The sequence below is a fragment of the Suncus etruscus genome, chromosome 2, assembly GCF_024139225.1.
Source record: "Suncus etruscus isolate mSunEtr1 chromosome 2, mSunEtr1.pri.cur, whole genome shotgun sequence".
Classification (NCBI taxonomy): domain Eukaryota; kingdom Metazoa; phylum Chordata; class Mammalia; order Eulipotyphla; family Soricidae; genus Suncus; species Suncus etruscus.
Genome location: NC_064849.1, coordinates 128,624,376 through 128,650,784, shown reverse-complemented (window position 1 = coordinate 128,650,784; position 26,409 = coordinate 128,624,376). Strand labels below are relative to the sequence as shown.

The 26,409-nt window shown below is 42.2% G+C and overlaps 1 protein-coding gene across 1 annotated transcript in view; it reads right to left on the bottom strand.

The window, feature by feature from the left end:
• The window catches only part of MAP1B (microtubule associated protein 1B), a 106,741-nt gene extending 85,001 nt beyond the window's left edge, over positions 1-21,740 (bottom strand). Inside the window, 2 exon segments of the mRNA XM_049768747.1 lie at positions 12,891-12,992; positions 21,484-21,740. Coding sequence (XP_049624704.1) covers positions 12,891-12,992; positions 21,484-21,670 — 289 coding nt within the window. The 5' untranslated portion in view covers positions 21,671-21,740.
• Positions 21,741-26,409: the final 4,669 nt, after the last annotated feature.

The window sequence follows — 26,409 nt, the reverse complement described above, 5'->3', positions numbered from 1 at the left end:
CAACTTTTACTCTGTATATCATAGTAATTCGATAAAAAATGTTTTTAAATAAACATTGACTTTCTCTAGCTTACTTTACTGTAAGAAAGAAAGAAACTAAACTACAAAGAGCATGCAAAATATGTGTATACCTACTGCATATATGATTCATAAGGCTTCAGGTTAACAGTATGATTTAAATAACTGAGTGTGGGGATGTCGAAAGCTACACAAAGATTTTTTGACTGCCTGACACTCCTCACTATTGCACTGTTCAACAGGCAAGTGTATTCAGTCTGCCAGAACAAAGATGCAGATACTGCAATGGAGTCTAATCCCTTTATTTTGCAGAAGAGAAAAGACCTCACAGGGGTTACATGGGCAACAATCGACTTCTAGCTCCAGGCAGTGCATCAATAACTTCAGATTTATTTTCACAAATCCTTCCCCAGCATTCCCAGAAGCCCTTAGAGTCTGCCAATGGCCAATTTTCGGCACTCAAAGATGAACAGTCACACACTCAAGCCTACAGGTTCTGTTCAGCAAAACTACTTCTCTCCTGTTTTCAAACAGTGGGTATAACCACAAAATAATCAATTTTGTTTTTTCCCCATTGACTTAGGGGATAAGCTGAAATTTTAGCTTCCAACTTGAGACTTTAGTTCAGTCTAAATCCAAATTCTTTGGTCACTAGAGTATCCAATGTAGAAAGATCTTTCATACTAAAGCCTCAATCTATATAGAAACTATGGTTTTATTTTAGTGCATTGTCATTATTGTTCTGGATTTTAGGCTATGCTCAGTTGTGCTCAGGACATTCTCTAGGCTCTGTATTCAGGGATCATTCCTGATGTGTTCAGGGGACCATATGTGGTACCAGGGATCAAACCTTCATTGACCATGTGTAAGACAAGTTTGCATTACACCCATTGTACTATCTTTCTGTCCCCAAGGATAATATGATTTCAGTGCACTTAAATTTACGTGTTTATTTATTTATTTTGGGTTTGGGGTCATCCAAGTGAGTTCAAGGTTACTCCTGACTTTGCCTTAAGGAATCACTCCTGGCAGAGATCAGAAGACCATATGGGATGCTGGGGATTGAACACAGGAAGGGCAAATGCAAAGCATACAGCCCTATGATTTTAGTGTATTTTCACACACATTATATATTTTTAAAGAGCCAAACAGAAATTACAGGATAGTCCTACAATATTCTTATTTGACACATACTATACTTGTAACATTAGTTATCTTACTTTATGCTAGATTATAAACAATCCTCAGGCCGATCACAAACTTCTTATGGCCACTTTTTACAGCCACAGAGTGAAATCTAGAAGAGTGTCTGTGGGAACTACATATTTAATGACATTAATATTTAATGACAGATTGGCTGGTCCCAGGGTGCCTTCTAAAAAGATGGAATAAATTGTATGAAAAGATTATCTTCTAACCTCTCTCTCCCCCTGTATGCATACATGCATGTCATACTGAGCTACGTCTTGAGCACTGGAGTTTCTTTCAGTCCCCCAGGACTTATGGCCATGAACACTACTCTCCATTCCATTGCATCACTAAAACTCTTAGTATTGGAGCTTCAAAACACAAAGGAATTCCAGGGAGAACAGTTGGTATTACATTAAAAAGGAGAGCAAGGAGTTCCATCAAGCACTGTTTACTCTTTTTAGCTGGCCTTTCACACAACACAGACTTCCATAAGAGAAAGAGTTTAGAAACCCACAATTTCAGGAGAGAGCAAATGTAAAAGCTGGCTGCAGGCTTGGCAGCAACAGAGGGTGGCTAGCCTAGATGAAGAATGTATTTATCTCTAGTTTGTGCAGAGAGTGTTTTGTTTTTCTTTTTGTTTTTGAGCTAATATCCTGCAGTACTTGGGTTTATTGCTAGGGAGTCATTCCTGGAGGTGCTGGCAGATCATGATGCGCTGGGGACCGGATCCTAGGTTCCACTAGATCTCTGGCCCTTTATTTTTCTCCCTGTTCCCCACTACAATGCAAGACAAGTAAGTCTTGTCTTGTCTATCACTGAGCCACCTTTCCATCTTCATCCTTAGCTGTTTTGCTACCAAGGTAACTTCCCCAAATGGACATTTCCATTGGCTGTCACCTCATAAATAAAACTGGAATTGATTGATGGAGCATTGTCTTTAGGATAGCCTCACTCAAAATATATGCTCCTTTTTCAGCTGTTTTTATTTTTTTCCCTATAAACTCTCTATGTGAAGTGCAAACACAAACTTGGGTCCACAATGCAGCTCATTTACTCCTCCTGGTCTTCAATGGTTAAGAAGGAAAGAATCAGCAAAGACCAGGGTTAGAGGATTTTCTAAATCAAGAGCAAGTTTAGTGCCTTATATTTTCTCTTAATCCCTCAAACAATTAGCTTCAGTAGATTGTTTTTTTTTTAGGGACAATCTTAGCTTAAACTTTTAAAATGAGTTGTGATACATCTTCAGAGGATCACCCTGGCCACAGTGAAACACCAATGACCCTGACATTAAAAACATAGCATACATTTTTAAATAGATCATTTTAATTGTAAATCATGTGTAGATTCACTTGTTGCATTTTCTACAAGCACAGACTTTGCCAGTCCTGGTGACAGGCAGATCTTTAGCGTGGATTGGAAAAGTTCATAAAAATAATATTATTATTTTCTCATCTATTTTTGGCCCTATGGTCCATTCTGAAGTGTAGCTCTCCATGGAGCTCTTCTTATTTTCTCACACTTCTCCAGGACCAAGGAAATCTGACTTCCCAAGCAAAAGAAATCACCCTTCCTTCAACCACAGCGGAGAAAACAAAAGCCCTAAGCCCTGGAGTATGATGTTTTGGGATACTTGCTCGTTGCCTGGGTAGCATTTAATTAGTCCTGGGTTGCAGCTGGGGGTGGAGTGTTGGTACCTGGGCAACCTTTGTCATTGTGACTACATCTGCGGTTGAACAATAAAAATGCGATGCCTGTTATGATGGTCATTCTTACCCTACTCTCCTCGGTATGAATTTCAGTAAGCCCCTCCTTAAACACACACACACACACACACACACACACACACACACACAATTTCCTTTCTTCTTTCTCACACACAGTTTGTAAATGGAGAAAACATGCTTTGTTGGTGTTATTGCGAATGACCACCTTTCTAAGCAAATAATAAATAGTTATATACTATAACCTCCCATCTATCCTTTTACAGTTTCTTGCCCTTGAGAAACTCAAAAAGAAACACTTAAAAAAAGAAACCTATAAGTATGTTTTATTCATCTTCACCATTATTTTCAACATGTTCTCAAAATTATCAAATGAAATGCCTTCAGAAGCAGGCAGTAAAAAGCAGAAGGGCTGATAAAATGTCAAACTAGAAGATACCATGTTGAGTCAAATAAGTTGGAGGGGAAGAACAAGTGCTGATGATCATACTTCTCTGTGGTATGATGGGAACAAAACAAAGGCAGAGATAATATCCATTAATAATAAGCCCTGAGCACTAAATTATAGACCTAAGCATACCAGGTTGGGGAAAAGAAAGGGGCAATGAGGCAGACTGAAAATTACACAAGGGCATTTGTGGAAGATCTTGGGCATATTAGCAGTGGTAAGGTCACTGTGTACAACAAAAACAAATGTCAACATTACCATAGTCATAAAATCTAAACCATAGTAATTCAATTAACAATATTTTACATACACACAATCAGACAACATCAAATCCAGTAGCAAAAACCATGGACCCTCTTTGGAGTCTAGAGATGGAAACCAAACTTCTGCAGTTCGGCCAGAAACACTATCTTTGGTTAGCTATATTAGCATCTGCTCTTGAATGCACTTTTTTGGATTTAATGGTGGGATTATTGACATTCCCCCAAATGGCTATTGGGCCCAGGCCATCAATTTCCTGTTACCTTCCAGCCTGCCTGCATCCTGTTGAGTGGTTCCACAGTGCCCATTAGGAATCGCTTGAGAGCCATTACAGTCAGCGAAGCAAAACATCTTTTCTACTCTAAAGAAAAAATGAGATGAATAGGTATTTCTAGAGCTATCTCAATGCACCATCATTAACAACCCTGAAGCATTTGAACATGGCAAAAAAAATTTTTTTTATTTATTTCCACTGGTCACACCTACACCAGAAGAAAAAAAAAATCACAGAAAATGGAATCTATGTATGATACTTATGTTTAAAGACCCTCCTAATCAAGGTCAAAATCAAGGTCAAGCAAAATATAAGCCTTGCAGAAAACCATGATTTATGTGCAAACACTACCAAATGCTTATTCTTGGAAAGTTTCACCCTTTCACCATGTCAAAGGAATGAGTTGGGGGGGTGGGGCAGTGGCCAGGCAGCTATTTGGAATGGGTTGTGAATGGGAGCACACTGAGATCAGAGGACTGCCTGGGAAGCAAGTGATTTCCATGAAAATAGGAGTTCCCTCCCTGGGCCAGGCAACAGTGACCTCCAGACACAAAAACAGAAGTCTGTTACTTCAACAAAAATAGAGCTCTGTGACATTTTCTTCTAATACCAGGCCTCCTCCTGTCAGTTTGGATGATGCAATGAGAAAAGAAAGAGGAGCCCAGAACAGGGGTAAGGGTCTGTGCCTGGAGCATGCGCATGGGAGATGGTGAACATGATAAGGGGGCAGGGCTAGCCGTGCCTGCACGCATGTGCACATGGGACATTGTAAATAGGAGAAAGAACAACTCTCCCTCCAAAACTGCAGGGCCCCTAAGGCAGCATCTAGAATGCAAGTGAACATATATTTGTATGCTGTTGTTTAAAGGTGGGGCACAAGACTGAAAACACATTCATTACTCCCTGTCATTGAGAAGAGCTTGCATTGTAGGCACATTCAATTAGTAGGCTATAATTCTACACAAGGACAGACAAAACACACAAGTCTAGACAAAGAAAGAAGGCAACCAAAAATATTTTCAGTCCTCTTGTAAAAAGCATTCTAGCATTTTCTTATTCCAAGGGCAAATATAAAACCTTGCCTCATTAATGTCAAAAGACATTGAGGATTCTCATGACTTAAATTCAAAGGGCTTGATTTTCATACTCCATCAAAAATTTGTTTAAGGAAAGGTATTTTTAGCAGTCACTTAGCACAAATCTTACTCTGCTCAGCTGTGATTTGTTTATCTTTTAGGAACGAAAAGGCAAGATGAATTCTTCAACAGAACCACCCTTATACACACACATTATCAAATCAATTGCATTGAAGTTTTTTTTTTTTTTTTTTTTTTTTTTGTAAATGTGATCTAGGAGTCACAAAATGAGCAATAGAATGTAAACATGCCATGGTCTATTTATTCAGTTGACTAAGAAAATAAATCCCAGGAAATCTCAGTTCCTTAAAAACTAGCTAAGTGCACAGTAACTTGTTGATTGGAGAGCATAGACATGAGAACCAAAGAGCAGAACAGAGTAGACAGATCCCTCTGGCTGGATTATCACAGCAAAAGTGATGCCCATCTCAAAGGCATCCCCTCACACACACTCCAACAGAACCATTTTGCAATCCTTGTGTTTCACCTGATACCACGAAGGTTCTGCAAGGGATGTCAGTCCCCAAATGCCTGTCTCCTGTTTTCTTTTTCTTTTTCTTTTCATTTCTTTCCTCTTCTTTTTTTGGAGGAGGAGGCACACCCAGTGGTGCTCAGGATTTGCTCCTGGCTCTGCTTTCAGAAATCACTCCTGGAAGGCTTGGGTGACCAAGCCCAAGTTTGGGGATTGAACCTGGGGGACTGTGTGCAAGGCAAAGGCCCTACCCAATGTGCTATTGCTCTGGCCCTACTGTTTTCTTTTATGCCTGAGGACTCACCTAGATCTCAGGCAGAGTATCATTATCCCCTATACATAAGGAGTAGCCAAGAGCCTTCTGAATATGCTGAGACCATTGTTTATTCTAGAAACTCCTTATCACAAACTTCAAAATCATTATGAGACTGGTCTCTAGAGCTGATTCTTTTCTTTTCTTTCTTTATTTCCTTCCCTCCTTCTTTCTCTCTCTCCCTCCTCCTTCCTTCTCTCCCTTCCTTCTCTCCCTTCCTTCTTCCCTCCCTCCCTTCCTTCCTTCCTTCCTCCCTTCCTCCCTCCCTCCCTCCCTTCCTTCCTCTCTCCCCCCTTCCCTCTCTCCCTTCTTCCCTCCCTCCCTCCCTCCCTCCCTTCCTTCTTCTCTCCCCCCTTCCCTCTCTCCCTCCTTCCCTCCCTCCCTCCCTCCCTCCCTCCCTTTCTCAGTTTGGGCCACACCAAGTGATGCTCATTATTTACTCCTGGCTCTACACTCAGGAGTCACTTCTGTTGGGCTCAGGGGGCCACATGGAGTGCTAAGGATTGATCCAGGGTCAGCAGCATGCAAAACAAGTGCCCTAACCATTGTACTATGGCTCTGGCTCCTACTGATTTTTTATAGATAACAATAATTACCAAATATTCACAGCAATAGACTTTCTTTATCAAAATTATTTTTTCTGGGGCCAGAGAGATAGTATGGAGGTAGGGCATTTGCCTTTCATGCAGAAGGATGGTGGTTAGAATCCCGGCATCCCATATGGTCCCCGAACCTGCCAGGAGTGATTTCTGAGCCTAGAGCTAGGAGTAATCCCTGAGCACCTCCGGGTATGACCCAAAACCAAAACAAAACAAAACAAAACAACCTTTAAAAAAGAAAAATATTTTTTTCTAACAAATATCATTTTCTATTATTTTATTTTAAATGTTTAGTATAGTTTTTGTAACATAGTTTCAATATTACTAAATTATATAGTATTGATGGACACAGTTGCTGCACAGAAGTACCCAAGACCCTCCATACTGTCCTAATGTCAACTGTAGTCTGATATTCATTTTCCTACCCCTGCACTGCATCTGAAGGAAAGCAAAATTAATATTAACTTACAATTATTGTTCTACCATGTGAAGCAATGCTTCAAGAGTTTTACATTCTGGTATTTAGCCCTCATGAAGACCCTCTGAGCAGACAGGATGACCCCGATTTTACAAGAAATGAAACTACAACATTGAATGATTAAGTAAGATTTGACAGCAAATAAATGTCAGAGCTATAATGAAAACACAGTCAGTTTGGCTCCAGAGACTGTAGTCATGATCATGATGCCTGGCAAAAGTCAGAGCCATAAACCATTTAAAATTATTTTAGTAGGTAGATAGAAACGGTAAATAATGAGAAAGAGAACATTGAATTTTCAATTTTGTGCCCTTTGTCCTGGAAATGATTTGTGTTTGTTGGTTGTTTCCATGTGATGTCTGTCAGACATGGATGCTGATGGAGGTTTCCTGTAACCTGAGATCTCCTTACATACTGTTATAGACAGACAGACAGACATAAACTCATAAAGGTAAAAAGTGAACGACTAGAGAAACAAAGAAATTTGGCACAATGCAAGTCTAGCTCTCATTCTATGATAGGATTAACAAAAAGGACTTTCCCCCCAATTTTTATAATATAATACAGGAAGCTGTAATATATATCTGGCATGTGCAAAGTCCCACTTTTTCACTTTTTTCTGCTTGATTTTTGGGCCATAGCCAACTGAGCTCCTGATTCTGTGCTAGGAATCTCTCTTGGTAGGCCTCAGGGACTAATGAGGTGTCAAAAATCAAACTTGTGTTGGGGAAAAGGCAAGAGCCTTACACATTGTACTATCTCTCTGATCTTAAACCCCAACTTTGGTCCCTGTATCCTGTATCCTGTTCCTAAGACCCACCAGATGTAGCCCCAGAAGTGCCTGAGCACTGCTGGGTGTTGTCCTGGAGGCTGCTAGCTGGTGCTTAACCAGTGCTTAACCATCACTGGGCTTAAGCGCCAGCACCTTGCAAGCCAGAACAGAGTCATCTAGTCTATTCACTGCCAAACATTGCTTGGAAGCCCCTGATAGCTATATCTATATTTGTGGTCATATAACTATATAAAGAAATGTTTTCTTTCTTTTTTTTTTTTTTTTTTTTTGGTGATGCTCAGGGGTTACTCTTGGCTATGCACTCATAGAAATAGCTCCTGGCTTGGGGAGCCATATGGGAGGCCAGGGAATCAAACCTGGGTCTATCCTAGGCTAGCTCGGACAAGGCAGACGCCTTATCATTTGCGCCACCACTCCAGCCCCAGAAAGGAACCTTTTCGTGATAGTGCTTGAATTCATAAAAATAAAGGCATATGATCACTTCTCAATTTTATAACTTCTCTATTGCTCAATCTTCACTTGAGTGAAAGCCTGGAGAGTGCTTGGAAACTGAGCTTTCTCTTAAGGAACCTCTCACTAAATTAGATTAGATGAGTCAGAAATATGGGCCACACTGGCAAACCCAAGGGACACACACTGAAGTTTATGCAATGATATGTAGACAAGTTAGACCTGCAACAAATAAAGATGTTCTGGACCCAGAGACCATTCCAAGAATCAGAGTATGCCAGCTGGAAGAGGATTAGCAGTCACTAGGCTGACCTTTTGGGGTACTGGGAGTCCCTATCACCCCATCATTCCTACTACACAGAGACAGTACTAATGTTCCTGGGTCCTGCTCATAAAATATGGATTCAACATGATTTAATGTTTCAAATAATCTTTTTTCTTTTTTGCTTATTTTGGGGGGGGGGCACATCTGGTGATGCTCAGGGGTTACTCCTGGCTCTGCACTCAGGAATTACTCCTGGTGGTGCTTGGGAGGCCATGCAGGATGCCAGGGATTGAACCTAGGTCAGCCACATGCAACACAAGCACCTTACTATTATCACTCCAGCCCGATTTCAGAGGGCTTTTGAATGAGGTCTGCAGAAACAGCCAAACTGAATTGCAAAGTCAGATTATAAAAGCAAGTATAAGAGATCCACAAGGACAAGGTAACAGATCTGGGTGTACTGCTTTTGCAATGTCACCAGTCTTTTAGAATTAATCTCTTATTCTTAAAACGTTAACAGGGGCCAGAATATAGTACAGGGTCCATGGTTTGCATGCTGCTGACCCTGACTCACCCCCAAGCATTAAGCATTGCTGGAGAGAGCACTGCTGGGGTAAACCCCTAGGATGCCTGCTTGATTTTCCAAAAATTGTTTGGAGTGCCCCTCCATAACCTCCCTGCAAAAAAAGAAAGAGAAAAACAAAAACAGGAGACAGAAACTTGGATATATCTCAGTCTGCCTCTCATATATGAAGCTTTGAGTTCTACTACCAGCAACAACAAAAATATAAATTGTTTTACAATATTATTATAAAAAATTATGAGTTACACTAATAATGTAAAGAAATTATGAGTTACACTAGACTGCACGAGTCCTCAAACTTTTTAAACAGGGGGCCAGTTCACTGTCCTTCAGACTGTTGGAGGGCCAGATTATAGTAAAAACAAAAATTATGAACAAATTTCTATGCACACTGCATATATCTTATTTAGAAGTGAAGAAACAAAATGGGAATAAATACAATATGTGGCCTGTGGGCCATAGTTTGAAGACCCCTGCCTAGAGGATGGAGAGATAGTACAATAGGTTTGACATTTGCCTTGTATGCGTCTGACTCAGAATTGATCTCCTACATCCCATCTGGTTCATCAAGTCCCACTAGAAGTGACTTAGCCAGGAAAAAAATTAAGCACCACCAACAAATCATATGCTTGACACTAGCTCTAAGCTATGTGCATGAAGGAAAACAATGAATACGTTACTATATCCCTGTTAATATGAAAACAAAACAAATATGTCTGGGTTTGATGCTGGGTGTTGACACTGCTAGGCTTCTGGGAATGTCAGAATCTCTTCCTCTCCCAGAAAGGGACATAGAAGCAGCAACAGATGGATCCTCTCCTTACTATGTGGGCAGCCTCACCCACTCCTCTGGACCTAGGTGCCAACTACACTGGATTGTTTTCTAACAACATGAACAGATACATTTCTTTAGATAATTCTTTAACTTGTTCCTTACCTTCAAATTAATTTATAATCTTAATATTCTAAAAACAGTTGTTCCAGTGCTTCCATTTCAGGAGGTTTGATAGACACCTTCTAAGAATGCTCAGTGAGTTGGGAGGGGACCCCTAGACTTAGATCCCCTTAAAAATAGACTTCAAGTTTGGAGAGATAGTAAATTGGGTAGGACACTTGCCTTGCTCATAGCTGACATGGTTTTGAACCCCAGAACTCAATCTGGCACCTGAAGCCATGTTAAGAATGATCTCTGAATGCAGAGTAAGCACTGAATACCTCTAGGTATGATCCAAAAGAAATAACCAACAACAAAAGCAGATTTCAAAATTTCCCCTAAATTCTTCATAGTTGCTTCAGGAAAAGCATATGGCAAATCCTGGGCCCAAGCCTAGTGATCATCTTTGGGGGCAAGAAGGGGGCTCTCTTTACCCCAGTTCCATGACCTGGCCCTCTAGCACAACTCTGCTCTCTAAAACACATTCACTTTTCTGAAATCCTGAAATTTAATCTGAGAAGTGCTTTCATAAATTATGGAGAAAGCTTCATGCTCTCCTACCTCAAGTCTTCCTGACATGGAGAATCACATCTTTTGCTCTGTTCTACATGTCTGGTTCCCAGGAGTGACCAGCCCAGCAAAGTGCACTCTAGGCTTGTGGAGAAGGTCAGCCTATCCAACTTTCTGTACTGGCCACAGTATGTGAAGCGGTTTGGGGGGTGTGGGGTGGGAGTGCCGAGAGCACACAGGTAAACTCTGGACAGCATCAGGCATAGCACCAAGATACATGCTGTAGGTACCTCAGGAAAAAAGAGGTGAGGGGGAAACTGCAAATGTGGCATTTTGAGTAGATCTTATCTTCCCATATCTTGAGTGGAACTTACCTTCCCATATAAAAGCAATACTATGTTCTTTGATTCAGAAAAGGGTAATTTATCAAGCATTCTAATAATCTTTCATTTCGCAAAACACAGCTATTCCTCTATAGAGCCAATTCAAGTACAAATGAACACATTTGAAAATCACAAGATTTACTGATAAAAATAAATAAAAATACTCTTACAGAGAATGAGGACAACCTACACAGAAAGGGCAATGGCTTGATTTTTTCATTTATAAATGTTCTTGTTGAAAAGACTATTTCCCTTGTTTTGTGTAAGTAGATGATTTTATACATACAAGACATAAAAGTATAACAGAATTAACAAGAGCAGCAGAAACAGCAACTTTATTTTGGCAAATCATGTACTGATCCATGTAGTTTAAACTGCTCTTGATGTAAAGTCACTGACAAGCTGATCTTCTAAGTGGTTTTGAAGCAAGTTTAACTTGTTGGTTTGTTTCTGGGCCACATCCAGCTGTATTCAGGGCTTACTTACTCCTGGTTCTGCACTTAGGAATCACTCCTGGCACTGCTGAGGGACCATATGGGGTACCAGAGACTGAACCCGGATTAACCAGGTATAAGGTAAGCATCTTACCCTCTGTACTATCTTTCTGACCCATAGGTTTAACTCTTAAAGAAAAAATTCTTGTCAAGTTTTTCTTTAATCAATGATAACTTGAAATGCATGGATTTTATTCTACTTCCAAACACCAAGCAAGGAACTGTGGCTACAGTCGACTTGCCAAGGCGCTGACATTCCATAAGTGGTTTCAAATCTCATAGTGCACAAAACTAATGAAATACATATGCTGTCATCTGTTCAAAAAGGCACGCCTGATTTCACATCAATGCCTACAAAATCAGCAATCATATAATAGAATCATGCAGGTTGCAAAAAAAATTTACTATTTTACATAAAGTTCAAGTGATATTCAAGAAATAAAAAACAATCCAGTATCTATAACAAATCAATGGCAGTTTTTGTGAAACTTATCCCACATTTGGTATGGTTTTATGGGCCAGCAACCCTGCCTCATAATCTTCCAATGTAACCCTGGAGAAGGAGAAGAGATTACTACTCACAGAGAAGGTGGGTTGGAATGAGTTTGGCTATACTCCAAAGCCTAGAGTCTGGCCCTTCCCAATAATAATTATATCTCTACATATGACAAGTGTTTGTGCCCTTACCTTTAAATATGTGACAACATTCTTACCCATCTCTGAAAGAAAAGCTTTTTTCATCATAGTCTGGAATGTTAGACTCTTTTCACACTAAGGAAAATGGTTGCTAATGCCCTAATCAAAGAATATCTATTTCATTCTTAAATATAAATATTTCCTTTTTCTGGGCAGGGTAGAAGAATTCTGGGGTCATCCAATGGTATTCACAACTTCACTGAGTAAAATTAACATTTAAGGGGCCGGAGAGATAGCATGGAGGTAAGGCATTTGCCTTGCATGCAGAAGGATGATGGTTCGAATCCCAGCATCCCATATGGTCCCCTGTGCCTGCCAGGGGCCATATCTGAGCATAGAGCCAGGAGTAACCCCTGAGTGCTGCTGAGTGTGACCCAAAAACAAACAAAAAAATTAACATTTAAATGGGCTGCAATCCAAGGAGACAGTGAGATTAAAATTAAAACAACAAAAAGGCAAATAGAAACCCAGAAGTTAAGAACTTCTAAGAATTCACAAAACAGATAACCCATACAGTGGTGACTTAAAATGTGGTTTCTGACTAATGTAGTTGATAATAGTAAATACAAAAAAAATATCTTTATCAGGGACCTGAGGAATAATACAGAGGTTAGGGCTCTTGTGCTAGGTTGCCTGGTGTCCCCCAAGAACTGTCAAGACTGGCTCTTGAGCGGAGAGCCAGGAATAAGCCCTGAGCACAGAGCCAGGAGTAAACTCTGAGCACGACCACGAGTGACCCAAAAACCAAAGCCAACAAGAAGCCATTGGCAATATGAGGCAGTCTTTGTTATGTCTTAGGCAGAGCTTTCAAAGCAATATCCTCATCCCTTCACATTTCAATGATTTATACAGATGTGAATCAAGGCCTCACCTGGGACTTCAGGGGAGAATCTTGCAGAGTGTCGAGATACAAAAAGTTTCAGTTCTTGGTCCAAGTTGCACTCAATCAGGTTTGTGTCCCATGAACGGATTCCTGAGAAGGGAGAGGAAGACAGTTGACAGAATTCCAGTCATTTCAGAGTGGTTTGAAAAACATCACAGTAAGGTTCTCAGGCTTTTAGAGAGGATGTGGGATCTCCTTTCTAGGGGCTTAGAGAAAAGCAGTGGATGCCCACAAAATGGGAGGGCGGGGAGTTCTCTCCACCTGACCACAAGAGAGGGATAACTAGCAGTGTGGACTGAACTTCTGCCCCCTCATAAAACGTAAATGCAGCATTTTCTCCAAGAGTAAAAGAAAACAGTTATTAGGGAAATGACAGGCTTTGCTCTGGGGAGGAAAGGACAGGAAGATGAAGAGCTCTGAGCTCTGTAGCAGTTAAGAGGCCCCCAGACAATTTTCAGCTTTCCATAATCTAGATGTAGGTGGTAAGAAATTGGATGGAATGAGGATGGAACTTTCTTGCAGAGCTCACGGGCATTTGTGTGCCTGCAAGACCTCTTGTCTTTGCCCATCCATTGGAGGACCTTGATCTCTTAGTCCTTGGCTATCAATCCAAACTTTGTATGATCTTTAGTAAGACAGCTGAATCTCAGTCTTTAAGACTTGGCCTGTCTGTCCTTTCAGGCATTTATTTTTACCTGACTAGCTTGGCAAATAGCTCTTTATTTACAATTGTTAGTTGTATTAAATTTTCTTATCCAGAAGCAAAGAAATATGACAGCTTTTTACTTTTTACACATTCTAAAACTTCTACAGAATTGCTGGGTGGTGAACTGTCAGTTCTCACAAAAGCTGAACCTTTGTTCCCTGCCTGGGAGGGAGGAATGTAAGAAATAAGATGAAAGAGGATACCAGCCAGCCTTCATCATTTCCATCCTCTCCCTCTGTCTTGCTTATTCCTACTTCTTCCAAAAGGTTGACTAGTGGGGAACACAGAGGTTATCAGAAGAAGGAGAAACTAGGAGCAAGTCAGGGGGAAATTAGGTAGGCAACCATAAATTTCAGGGGGCGGGGTTGTGTGCATTTTTTTACATTTTCCCTATGAACTGCTCATTGTAGCAGCCACAATTGTACCCTTGCATGGAATCTCCTCTGCGCACACTCCTACTACACCCCTACCAAAGGTGGGATCCACACCTCTGGATATCACATAGAAAGAGGTGAACCAGTCAGTTGATCGTTTTTGCTGGACATTTGTTGTGCATATAGGCATAGGCCATCAATGACAATGGGTTATTAAAATCATCCTTGATATCCTTTATGCATATCTCTATTTCCTTCCATTTGTAAGTCTAAGACTTCTGTCTCACAAGGAATCAATTATATAAATATGTACATGTACACATATGGACAATCTACACACATTACAGAAGAGAAAACATAGTTGAACATACATCTAAAATATAATCAAATTATGCACTAAATACCTTTTCAATTCTGAGGAGTATTTTTAAATAGATGCACATGCACCAACTAGAAGATGGACTTTCTCATAGAATCCCTGGATAGAATACAGACATGGTGGAAAAGTTAACAGTCCTAAAGAGAGGCTAAATTATAAGGGAGAATTTTATGGGTCTCCCTGGAGACATTAATAGCCTTGGTTTGCATGTGTGCTAATGGGGTATTTAAATTTTAACAAGAAAGGCATGTTGAGATTTTGCAGGTCTTTTTCAAAGCAGAAATGACAAATGGATTCTTTTTCTTTCACAGGAAGTTTGACAGGCTGAGAGGTCTGAATTCATTAGAATATTTTGCTTCAATGTATATGATATACTCATCTAGGGTGAAAAATCACCCGGCTCCTGACTGAGCTGGTTAATTGGGAATTGTTGACTAGATTCTTTGGGTTCCAGCTCTGAGCTCCACTTTGTCTTCAGGCTTGTCAAACTGGGTCAAGTAAGTTAATAATGAGACATATGTATTTAAATTAAATTCATGCCATTTGTCTGCCTTTGTTCTTAAGAAATGTCCAAATTGTACATCATTGGAATGACTTTATCTAGGGTGATACAAGACTTGCTCTGACATTGTTCCTTGCTATTTTCCTCTTGGTTTCAATTAACCTGTCATGACAGATGCAATTAAATGTGTGCTTTGGATTTCATAAACTGGTTACATGATTTATAATTTAGCAATGGAAAAAGTATGCAGCAGTAGAAAAAAAAATACTTGTGCCTAAGAAAAATCACATAGGCACAAGGCTGATAAAACAATATAAGACAATTACCACTTTTATTTTCCCAGTAAAATGAAAAACTTAGTTCTCTTTTCAAGAGAGCAATTTTAGTCAAATTATTTCTCAGTAATGCATAATCAGTAATACTGCTTATAAAATAAGAGTTACATTAGATTTATTGTTTTTGTTTTTAGTTAGAGAGAAAAATTTTGGAATCTAGCCATTTTTATACCATTTTTAAAAAAGAAATGTTTTGCAATTTCTTTGTACCATCTACTTAATCTTAATATGAAAAAAGTGTTTCTCAGTGAAGATTCACATTGTATTGAGCAAGTTTATGCATCTCCTCACAGAAGTGTCTTCTTTGATTCTACCCATATTCTGTCCTCTCTGAATCATCAGCTGAAGGTAACAGAGGGTAATTAGTAAGGAGTTAGTTCTGCAGTAGCTATCTGGAACAGAATAGCAAGGTCTTTGGTGAGGAGTGAAGTTCCCAATCCATTCCCATGCTTGGTCTCCAATCCCAGAAAAAAGCCAATAGTTCTTCTTACTGGTTTACCCGGGGGGGGGGGGGGGGTAGGAGGAGCAAAATTAATGCAGTTATTCTGGAAAAATTAAATTGTCCAAGAAATTAAGCTCTAATTTCTCAATTCCTGACTCAGGAGTTGAACTTGAAAGCTGGTTTATGGCTCAGCCTCCTAAAAACTTCCCCAATTGACCTGGGACTTGGTCACACCCTGGATATGACTTCCAACCATGGTCCAGCATTTCAGTCACCAAGCTCATTCCATCTCAGCTAGCTATTCCACTCCAGGAATAGCAGTGTATAATGGGAAAGCTAAAGTGCACATGGAGTTTACAGGTGGAACAGAGTAAGTGAGAATGGGGTTGCTTGTCTTCACAGGTGAACAATGAATGAAGAAGATCCAGATTCCTTTACTGTGTATACTGGCTTCATTTCACCATATTCAATGACCATGTAAGCATTTTGTTAGATTTGTCTCATAAAATCAACAATGGGGGAATAAAAGCACCTCCCACTGAAAGGCAAAAATTTATGTTATTGAAAGAATAAATAGGGGTAAAAAAGTGTAGATGGAAGACAACAGAATGAAATACTAAGCACAGCACGAACATATATATATATATATATATATATATATATATATATATATTTGACATATATATATTATATATTTGAAAGTAGCTAGATGGCCAATTTCTAACTAGTCAGGGATTCTATGTATAAAACTATGCTCAAAAGTAACTTGAAGTCATAGATAATAATAAAGCAACAGAACTGAAATAAAGGAAATTTTCAACTCAGAAAGTCTTTATTTATCAGAGAAATAAGTTCCTATTTTCCCCTTGATTTAACTTTCAATTTTCTCTTTTCCTTTCTTCTAAACTAATAACTTGCTATCCAAAAATATATATGCTATGTGTGATTCAAATAATAGTTTATAAACAAAGCTAATCTTTTCAAAGCATTGATGATAAATAGTTTAGATCTTGGGTAACATTTCATAAATAAACATGAGTGATGACTAGTCATTTATTTTTTAACTAAAACCCAACAATTGTTTTTTTCCTTTTAAGTCCACAGAGATGATTAACACTGAAGCATCACTTTGGTGGGTAAGGATTACTAGCAGCTGGGTAAGGAAGAAGAGTGGAGAGCTAGTATGATTTTATGATTTTATCATTATGGCAGTGATTGGGTACAGGTCTTCACACATGCAAGGCATGTCTTGAATTGCACTATATGCCTAGTCCATGAATCATAAATCTAATGGTCTTAAATTTGGGAACAGATGTGTATTGATAATTGATTATAAAGCCTTTAGTAAACAGTACCAATTCAGCAGTACAAGCAGAAATCTACCTGCATTTTTGTTTTGTTTTGTTTTTGGGTCACACCCGGTGGCGCTCAGGGGTTTCTCCCGACGCTGTGTTCAGAAATTGCTCCTGGCAGGCACAGGGGACCATATGGGATGCCAGGATTCAAACCACCGCTTTGTGCAAGGCAAACACCCTACTGCTGTGTTATCTCTCTAGCCCTTCCACCTGCCTTTTTGACTTTGAAAAGTATAAAGACAAACACAACTCTCTCCAACATTTTCTTTAATCTCATGTTTTGTTTCGGCTTGTTTTCCCTATGAAAATTAAACCCTGATCTAGAATGACAGTATACTAAGGCCCACTAGGATTCAATCCCTTATACCACATATGGTCCCTTATCCTCACCACGAGTGATCCTTGAGCATTGATCCAGAAGTAATCCCTGAATACTGCTAGGTGTGGCCCCCAAACAAAAAGAATATTTTTAAGTAAGCCTTAAATCTTTATTGAGTTCTTAATTCTCTTAGCCATGTTAGATTAAAAATATTAAATGAAACAACATGAGAATTTTACAATGTAATCAGCTACATGTAAAAATCTATGGCAACATATGTTATGTACATCTATCTTTTTAATGAAAGAATCTCGCTGATTCCCAATGTCAGAGGAGTCGCACTCTTTAACAGGAATTGAATCCAACACATTTACACAGTACTTCTTATATATTTTAGTTCCTTAAGGAAAAAAAATAAAACAACAGACACCTCTTTCAAAATGCCAGAATTAAATTTGTAAGACACCTAATGTATGATGTATGATCTATGTACGAAAATGAATGGGAGGAGCATGGCCATACTACAAATGGGGCTGATTTTCAAGTCCATGTTGAGGGCTAAATAGAAAAGGGGCAAAGGAGAAGCCAGAGTGGGTGGTGGCATGAATGGTTCTTCATAAAGTACTGCATAAATGAAGCTTAGCCAGCTGAGAAAAAGATCCATTGTTTCAGACTTGGGACAAAAAAAGACAAATCCCTATATTATGTTTCTTGAATACAGTTAAGAACATGAGTGAACATCTCTCTTTTTCAGTTTCCACAAGAAGCATCTGCTAAGCAGTCACCCGGGTGTTTCAAGACAGTTGATTTATTGAATCACCATCATCTTTCTTCAGATTTATTTCCTAGGCTTCCCAAAGAGCCCTGGGTAATTGGATCGCAAAACCCCACTGTCACTAGGGTCTCCAAATCCATAGAGCCTGAGTGAGGACAGAAAAAGGAAAGAAGCAGCAAGAGTAACAACTGATGAGCTGTTTCCCCAGGCTGCAGCCCACAATCTGAGCCCAACCCCCTGGAGCGTCTCCATCTTGCTTCACACAAAATGGCCCAGGGACACCAGCAACAACAGCAGTGCTGTTGGAGTGACCTCTGGAGGAGACCCCGCTGGGACCTGAAGGCTGAGGCAACAGCAGGTCAGACACAGGGGAGCAGAAGCTGCCTGCTCGTGGCTAAGTCATCTCAGAGAGAAAAGCTGCAGGAGCATCTTTTTATTCAGCACTGGAAAGTCCTGTAGCTTGAACTGGAGGGGAGACCCCAGGGCTCAGGAGAGCAATCTCCAGAGACAAGCAGCATCTGTTACTAGTGCAGAGAAATGGCCCTGCCTGCTCACTCCACTGATTCTTAATGGGATCAATACAGCCATTTCAGTGTTGTGGGCAATCCCAACCAAATTAGGGAATTAAAAATCAGGAAGGCATGAGGAATAAAATGGGAACAGGAGGGGAGGGCTTCTGGGATGTGAATAATGTCTGTTTCTTAAGCAGAGTAACAGGTGTGTGTTTTTTTGTAAAAACTCACCCAACTTCTTATTTTTTGGTTTGTGCCTTTTCCTTGCTATAGAATACAGCAATCAAGCTTTCTTTAATTAAAAAAAAAAAAGTGCCTGAGGGGAGGCTGGAGCTGTGGCTCAGTACTAGCCTTTGTTTGAGAGGCCATAGGTTCAACCCCTGGTACCATTCAATAACAACAAAATGTCACAAAGAGAAATCTGGACTTTATTATAAATCTTTGCAAAAAAAAAAAATACTTGACTAGCTTAACTATCCTCAAACAGTAGCAGCCTTGAAAAATACCAGAACAGGTATAAAAGGACCAAGGGCATAGTAACAAAGCAGGAAGATAATTATGATGCAAGGGGATTGTCTCTGTGAGGGGCGCTGCCCACAAGTGGCTGCCTACATACAAAGGCAAGCTCTGCAAATCGATGCTTAATTGCCCACAGACCTGAGCCTGCCCAGCTCTAGCATCTAGACAGGGCCAGAAAATCAGGGAGGCTGTGGAGTTGAGTGGGCACTTCTGCCACTCACCAGCGGGGTGACCTTGAGTAGGTCCCTTCATCTTTTCCCTGGCCTCTCTGGAGCCCACCGCATCTAGATAAACTCCAGTGTGAAGGTTGTTCTCCTGACACCACCTGGAGTGGTTCTGACAATTTTACATATAGAAAAGCACCCCTCCATAATCTCTTTTTCTTTCTGGTATTGTTAATGGCAAGTCATATCATTTTTTTTTTTAAAGAAAAGTCATTGATTCCTACAGTAGCCACACCCAAAGTCAGTACGTGGGAAATTTTTCAAGGAGAAAATGGGCAACTAAACTGAAACAGCTTTAAAAGGCCTCTAGTTGAAAAATGAAGGGTGATTGGGTGCTATTTAAAAAAAAATAAAATAAAAGGCAGGCCACGATTAAAATACCTTATTCTTGATTCCCCCCTCCCCAAAGAAAATAACATCTGCTTTCTGCTCATAGTTTTTCTTAAAGCTGAAATTGGGAGGAAAAAAAGAAATCAGTGCTTTAAAGTTAAACAAAAGAATCAGGTCTGCAACTCCAATCCCCACCCAGCAGCCTTTTGTTCTGGGGACCAGCGGCCGATTGCAAACGCAGAGGCAGAGGACAAGTGTTTCTTTTCTTTTCTTTTATTTCATATTTGATTTGATGTTCTCCATCCGAAGCAAGGTCTTTGAGGAGCCTTTTCCCGGGGAAGGCGGGTGGGGGCGGGCGTGGGGAAGGAGGGCTGCGTGAACGCCCTTTGTCCGCCTCGGGCTGCCGTAGAGACCGCAGTGCGGACTTGCACCACGCCCACCCACCGGTGTCTCGAGGGCCCAAAGGCTCCAGCGCCGGCGGGAGAGCGCGGGGCGCGGGGCCGGGGCTGCGGAGGCCCTCGGTGACCTCTCTGGGTCAAGGGGAGGCTAGCATGGAAGCGGGGGAAAGGCAGCGTCCCAGGGATACGCGCGTCTAGTGGGAAAAAATTAAGGCGATGACCACCCGGGCATTTGGAGATTTGGAGCGCAACAAAGCCGGAGAGAGGGGCGCGCGCTGCCCACCCGCAGCGGGGCACCGCAGTGCGGAGTTGGGGCAGGTGCAGACGGGGACACTGCAGCAGCAGCAGCAGCGAGTCGGGTGCGGCCGCGAGGCGGCTTAGGTGGGCGCGCCCCAAGCTGCTCCCCCGGACCTCGGCTGCCCCGCCCGGCTTCGGGCGATCCGCTATTCGCGCTCCTTTCTCCAAGCGCCCGGAGAAGCGAGCGCTGCGCCCTAGCCCACCGACCTCTCCTCCCCGCTCCCCCACCTCCAGCTCGCCTTCGCTCCGGAGGCTGAGACATTTTTTTTTTAAGAAAAAAAAAAAAGTCAGCAGAAGCCCCACCCCACAACTTGGGGTCCCATTGTCCTTTCGCCAAGCTACAGCTCAGGCCCCAGAAAGTGGGTGCCCGGGTCAGGGCCCCCCGCGCGCAAAGGCGGCTTCTCCTTCACCGCCGCGTCCCAGAGGTGGGGTTGGGGGGAGCTCCGGGCGTGGCCCCAGCTACTCGCCTAGTCATTCCGCAAGGAGAAGAAGGAAAGAAAAAAGAAAAAAAGAAAATAAAAAAACAGGGGTGTGTGCAGATTTGGGGCTAGAATGGTTTCAAATTTTGGGGAGGATTCCCACGCGGACCCCAGCACGTGGTGGTGATTCTGCGGTGGGGCTCCTGTCGCAGCGGGTTTGCGGGGGTATATAAAGGAGGTTTGAAAAGGGGTTCCTCTAGGTGCCCATACCCGCTTATTCATTCATTCATTCATTTATTTATTTTCTTCTTCCTACGGTGGCACCCCACACACGTTCACCACACCCAGCCTCCGCTCCTTTAAAACACCTTGCATTTCATTTAGCTGCTAAGGGCGGTGGCCAGCTGGGATTTGAGGATCCAGGCGGATCCCTCAAGAGTAGGGGGGAATGCTCCCCATCTTTCAACCCCCCCGTAAAGCTCATCTCATCCATCACTCCCTCATTCTTCCCCTTCCCAAATTAAGAGACCCGGCCCGGGTGCGCTAGGCACCGCAGGCAGCCAGCCAGCCAGCCGGGGAGACAGAACGGGGCGCGCACGGGAGCAAGGCAGGGAGCTGTCACGCCCTGGGTGGGGTCGCGGGCGCGCGTGTCGGTGCCCCTCTTCCCATCGAGGGGCTCCAGGGGGCCCGCTTACCGAGCTCGATGTTGCCGATGGCGCGCCGCAGGTGCTCCTCGGTCACGATCTCGCCCACCACCACGAGCAGGTAGAACTTGCTGTCGAGGAAGCGATGCGACAAGCTGGGCGACGTGGAAGCCGCCGGGTTGGCGAGGCTGCCGGACGGCTCGGGAAGCTCGGCGGCTTCCACCAGCACGGTCGCCATCCTGCCGGCCCCGAGAAGCGTCGGCGGCGAAGTGTCGCGCTCCGGCCCGCGCGTCTCCTCTCTGCGGCAGGAGAAAAAGGGATGATCGTGGGGGGAAGGTGCCGCTGCGCTCCGCCCCTTGCGTCCCCCCCACACTCCTCGGGCGCCCGCGCGCCGCCTCCCGTCCGCCCCGTGGGCGAGCGCGCCGTGGAGACAGCGGCGAGGGAGTGAGCGGAGGGCGGGGAGGCGCCGCCGCTTTTATACGAGGACAGGGCCCCGGAGCAGGAGCAGGAGGAGGAGGAGGAGGAGGAGGAAGAGGAGGAGGAAAGGACCACCCGGCACATCCTCACGCGGTGGCTTGCCTCCGCTCCTCCAGCCGTTGGCCCTGGGCTGATGTCATCTGCAGCAAATCATGTCGCCCGAGGCCCGGAAGCTGGAGGAACTAGGTGTGCGGACAATGGTCTGGGCAGGGCCGCGAACCCCAAGCCTGGGGGACCTTCTCAAGGACCCCCCCCCCATCCCCCAGCTGAGGCCAAACGGAAAAACAGTCTCCTAGCTTGCATCTCCCTCCTAACCACTGGCCTCGCTGCCAGCGCACACCGATCGGTCGGTCGGTGCGCTAACTGGGGATGGGGTGGTGCCTCTTTCAGAGTCGGGGTGTTTCTTTACCTGGTCCTAGGCCTCTCTCTCTCTCTCTCTCTCTCCCCCCGCCTGGTGTCCTAGGGAAGTGGGGAAGCGAGGATCACAGCTGCTGTGAGGCCCCCGCAGATGGTGTTGAGGGCTCCCCGCCCAGTAAGAACAACCTGTCTCAGCTGTGACCTTGTAGATTACACTTTGACGTAGGGTGACAGCCCCCCCCCTCAACCCCCCCCCCTAAAGCTCAGACTGAGCCTACTATTGTTCAGGCTCTTGCAACACTGTCCGTGTTGCAAGGTGGAAAAAGTATGGGCTTTATGGTGCTGATGGGAAATGAGAAGAGTAAAGAGAGATGCCTTCTCCTTAGATACTGATTTCTTTCCTCAGTAATATCCTGAACAGATAGGATCAGCTCTAACCAAGAATAAAGAGAAGAAACTGTTCCTACCCAGCAGGATTACTGTGACTATAATGTACTTTTTCCGTTCCTAGGGGAGCACACAAGCAAAAATTCTTTCGTGTGACAATGATGCCTTTACAAAATATATGTGGCATTGGGAATTTTTACTGCCTTTGTTTATGCTTAGAAGAACTCATAAAAATGTTTAAAGGCAGCTTATCTACAACCATTGCTTACACCCTAAAGGTAGCTTCTTATTTCAGGGAAGGCGTGATGGTGATACTTTAAAGAAACAGCAAGGGCAAGCCTGGTACCAGCACAAAAGACACGTGGAGGGGCTTCAGGAAGAGAACTGGATGGGCATTAGAAAGGAATAAAGTTTTTTTTTTGGGGGGGGGGTCACACCCAGCGGCACTCAGGGATTACTCCTGGCTTTCGCTCAGAAGTCGCTCCTAGCAGGCTCCTGGGACCATATGGGATGCCGGGATTCGTACCTAAGTCTGTCCTGTGTTAGCCACATGCAAGGCAAAACGCCTTATCATTGTGCTATCGCTCCAGCCCAGGAATAAAGTTTTAATACTGAATGTACAAAATAAACAAAAAAAGGGGCCGGAGAGATAGCATGGAGGTAAGGCGTTTGCCTTTCATGCAGGAGGTCATCGGTTTGAATCCCGGAGTCCCATATGGTCCCCCGTGCCTGCCAGGAGCAATTTCTGAGCCTGGAGCCAGGAATAACCCCTGAGCACTGCCGGATGTGACCCAAAAACCACAAACAAACAAAAAAATAAACAAAAAATCCAACTTCCTGGATATGCTAGGGTTTTCAAAATAGTCCATCGACTCTGTTAACTAGTCTGACTTCTTGACAGTGTTCTCTTTTCTCTTTCTTGAAACTTTGTCAATGTAAGACATGGACAGTTGAGGCCCAATCCTGTATGTCAATTTGGTTGTCAAGAAATAAATCTACTATCCTGTCCACAACACTTGAAGTGCTATTATTCATCAGTAACTGGTGTCCAGGAATTCCCAAGTGAGATGCTAACAGATCATTATCCTGGTCAAGGGAAGGCATGCCATGGCTTCCAATCCATTCTATTGAGTAATGAGTATAGCACTCAAGCCCTCTTGGTTGGGGAGCATTATAGTGAGGAGCATTGTTTTTGCAGCGATCAGCTCAGATAAATGTTTCACCTGAACAGTCCTATCCTATTACTCTGAACCAGTTGAACTTTTTTTTTTTTTTTTTTTTTGGTTTTTTGGGCCACACCCGGCGATGCTCAGGGGTTACTCCTGGCTGTCTGCTCAGAAATAGCTCCTGGCAGGCACGGGGGACCATATGGAACACCGGGATTCGAACCAACCACCTTAGGTCCTGGATCGGCTGCTTGCAAGGCAAACACCACTGTGCTATCTCTCCAGACCCTGAAAATTTCTTTTATACATAATTTTCTATGGTTCTATTTTGCTTAAATGTGCTTTTATGAAATTATTGCTGTATAAATGGAAACACTAATATCACTTATAAATTGAAGACATCCCTAAAAATAAACAAAATGAAAGTCCTGCTATATACCATTATTTGCTCCAGATTTTGAACCAGAGGAGTTCCCTCTCTAAGTTAAAACAGGAGCTTCTCTTTTAGAGAAGTGTTAAAGACACGCCGGCACCTAACTGAGTTGTCCTCCTATTATAAAAGTAACAACAAAAGAGCTTTCTGTGTGAGCCAGCACAATTAAACATTATGGCCATGAACTACCCAAGTAATCACCCACAAGTGAAAAAACAGAAACAAATGGGAGGATGTGGACTGGAGGCAGTAACTTGCTACTGCACAACTTTGCAACTTTGGACAAATGATGTATTTTTCAGTTTCTATCTGAAAAAGATTTAGAGGGCTGGAGTGCATATTTTGCACACAGGAAATCCAGATTTGATCCCTAGCATAGTGTGGTCCCCTGACCACCACCAGGAGGGACCCCCAAGCTCTGTGCCACAAATAGCTTGTGAACACTGCTGATTGCCAGCCCATAAGAAAAATTAATCCTTTAAAACTGTGCTAGTGTCAGTACCTAATGTACCTATTGGAACAAAGCATCAGACCTGATTAGTATATTATTTTCTCCCAACTTGAAAGTGGGGTAAAAAAGCATCCTAAGGAAATGAACCAAAAGCATCAAATTGACACAACACTCAACACCTTTGGAATAAGAATAGAATATTTAGTGACACTGCACCCTAGAAAAGTAGTTATTCCTTCACCCTCCCATCCATGACTCAGGGGGAAAGTTTTAAGGAAGAGGAAGAGCCGAAGCTAACATCTAAGAATGCCCATTTGTCTACTATTTGACATCATTTAGATGTCCCAAGAGTATACTTTAAACTCAACATGCTCCAAAACCAAATTATCTTGGCCATCCAAACCTAATCTCTATTTTTTTCTAGTTCTGTGGGTACTATCCCCATCTATGATATGATTCATGTCCAAAATCCTACATGCATCTTGGACCTGCCCTTCCATCCTACCAGCAATTTAGCAGGGCAGGTAGTCAATGTTATCTGCTAACTTTTTTTTCTACTTCTCCTGAGTCTCACTATCCTTGTCCAAGCCGCATGAGAGGAAGTAATAATAGCTTAGCAACTGGGTTCTGGAGTCAGAGACTGGCTTTGATTCTCAGTACCATAATTTACTCATTATATTATCTTGGGCAAAATGCTTACATATCTTATGCCTATTGTTTCGCTATATATCTTTTCATAATATTTCTTTTTTCTTTTTTTGTTTCACTATTTTTATATATTGAGATAGGTATCCAAGTCACAAAGGGAACATTTTATATCTTTAAAGTGTGTAGAAAAGTAATTGTAGTCTAGTAAGCACTCCAGAGAAATTAGTTGTTCTTCTTATTATTTAAAATTTTAATATGGAAAATTTGAAGCATGTGTATAAAAGGTATAAGAATTCTATTTGTTTGTTTTTGCAAGAAAATTATTTTTCTTTTTTCCTTTCCTTGGTTGTCATTATTGCACTATTTGGGGATCACACACTTGGTTGTGATGGGCTAGAGATCCTTGTTGGTATGTCAGGTATCACAACTGCAAACAACAAGCACATGCCACTGAGTTGTATCTCTAGCTGGCCAAAACAGCATTTTGCAATTTGCTTGTTTAAATCAAGATTCTAATAAGGCTTGTGTATTTAATAGATTGATAAGTTTCAAATAGCTTTATACCAATCTAAAATTGATAAAAATCTATGGGCTCCAGCTCTGTTTCCTTCCTCAAAACCTCCTAGTGAATTGTAAGAACACTTGATTTGCAGAATTTATGGTCTGAATTTTGCTGATTGCATCCTTCCCAATTATGTTATTTAATGTGTTGTTCTCACTCTTGAATTCTATATATGGACAGTTAGATCTAAAGCCCTGAAGTTTGATATTTTTGTAAAATCTTCTAAGAAGATGCTTAGGTGGTGCTTCTTCCATCTGAGTAACCTTGTCCTAGGAGCTTAGCAAGCATTGATAATATTTATTTAAATTCACATTTTACTTAGAGTTACGTAATCATATTATCACACTTTTTTTCATTTGCAGCCATCATACTTCTGTCAAAGAAATTCCACCCTATGACATGGCTAGCCTAGGCCTAATTTATGCAGTAAAAGAAAGACAAAATTGATTCTATTTATTGTTTTTCAAAACCAATTTACTCTACAGCATCACCCAAA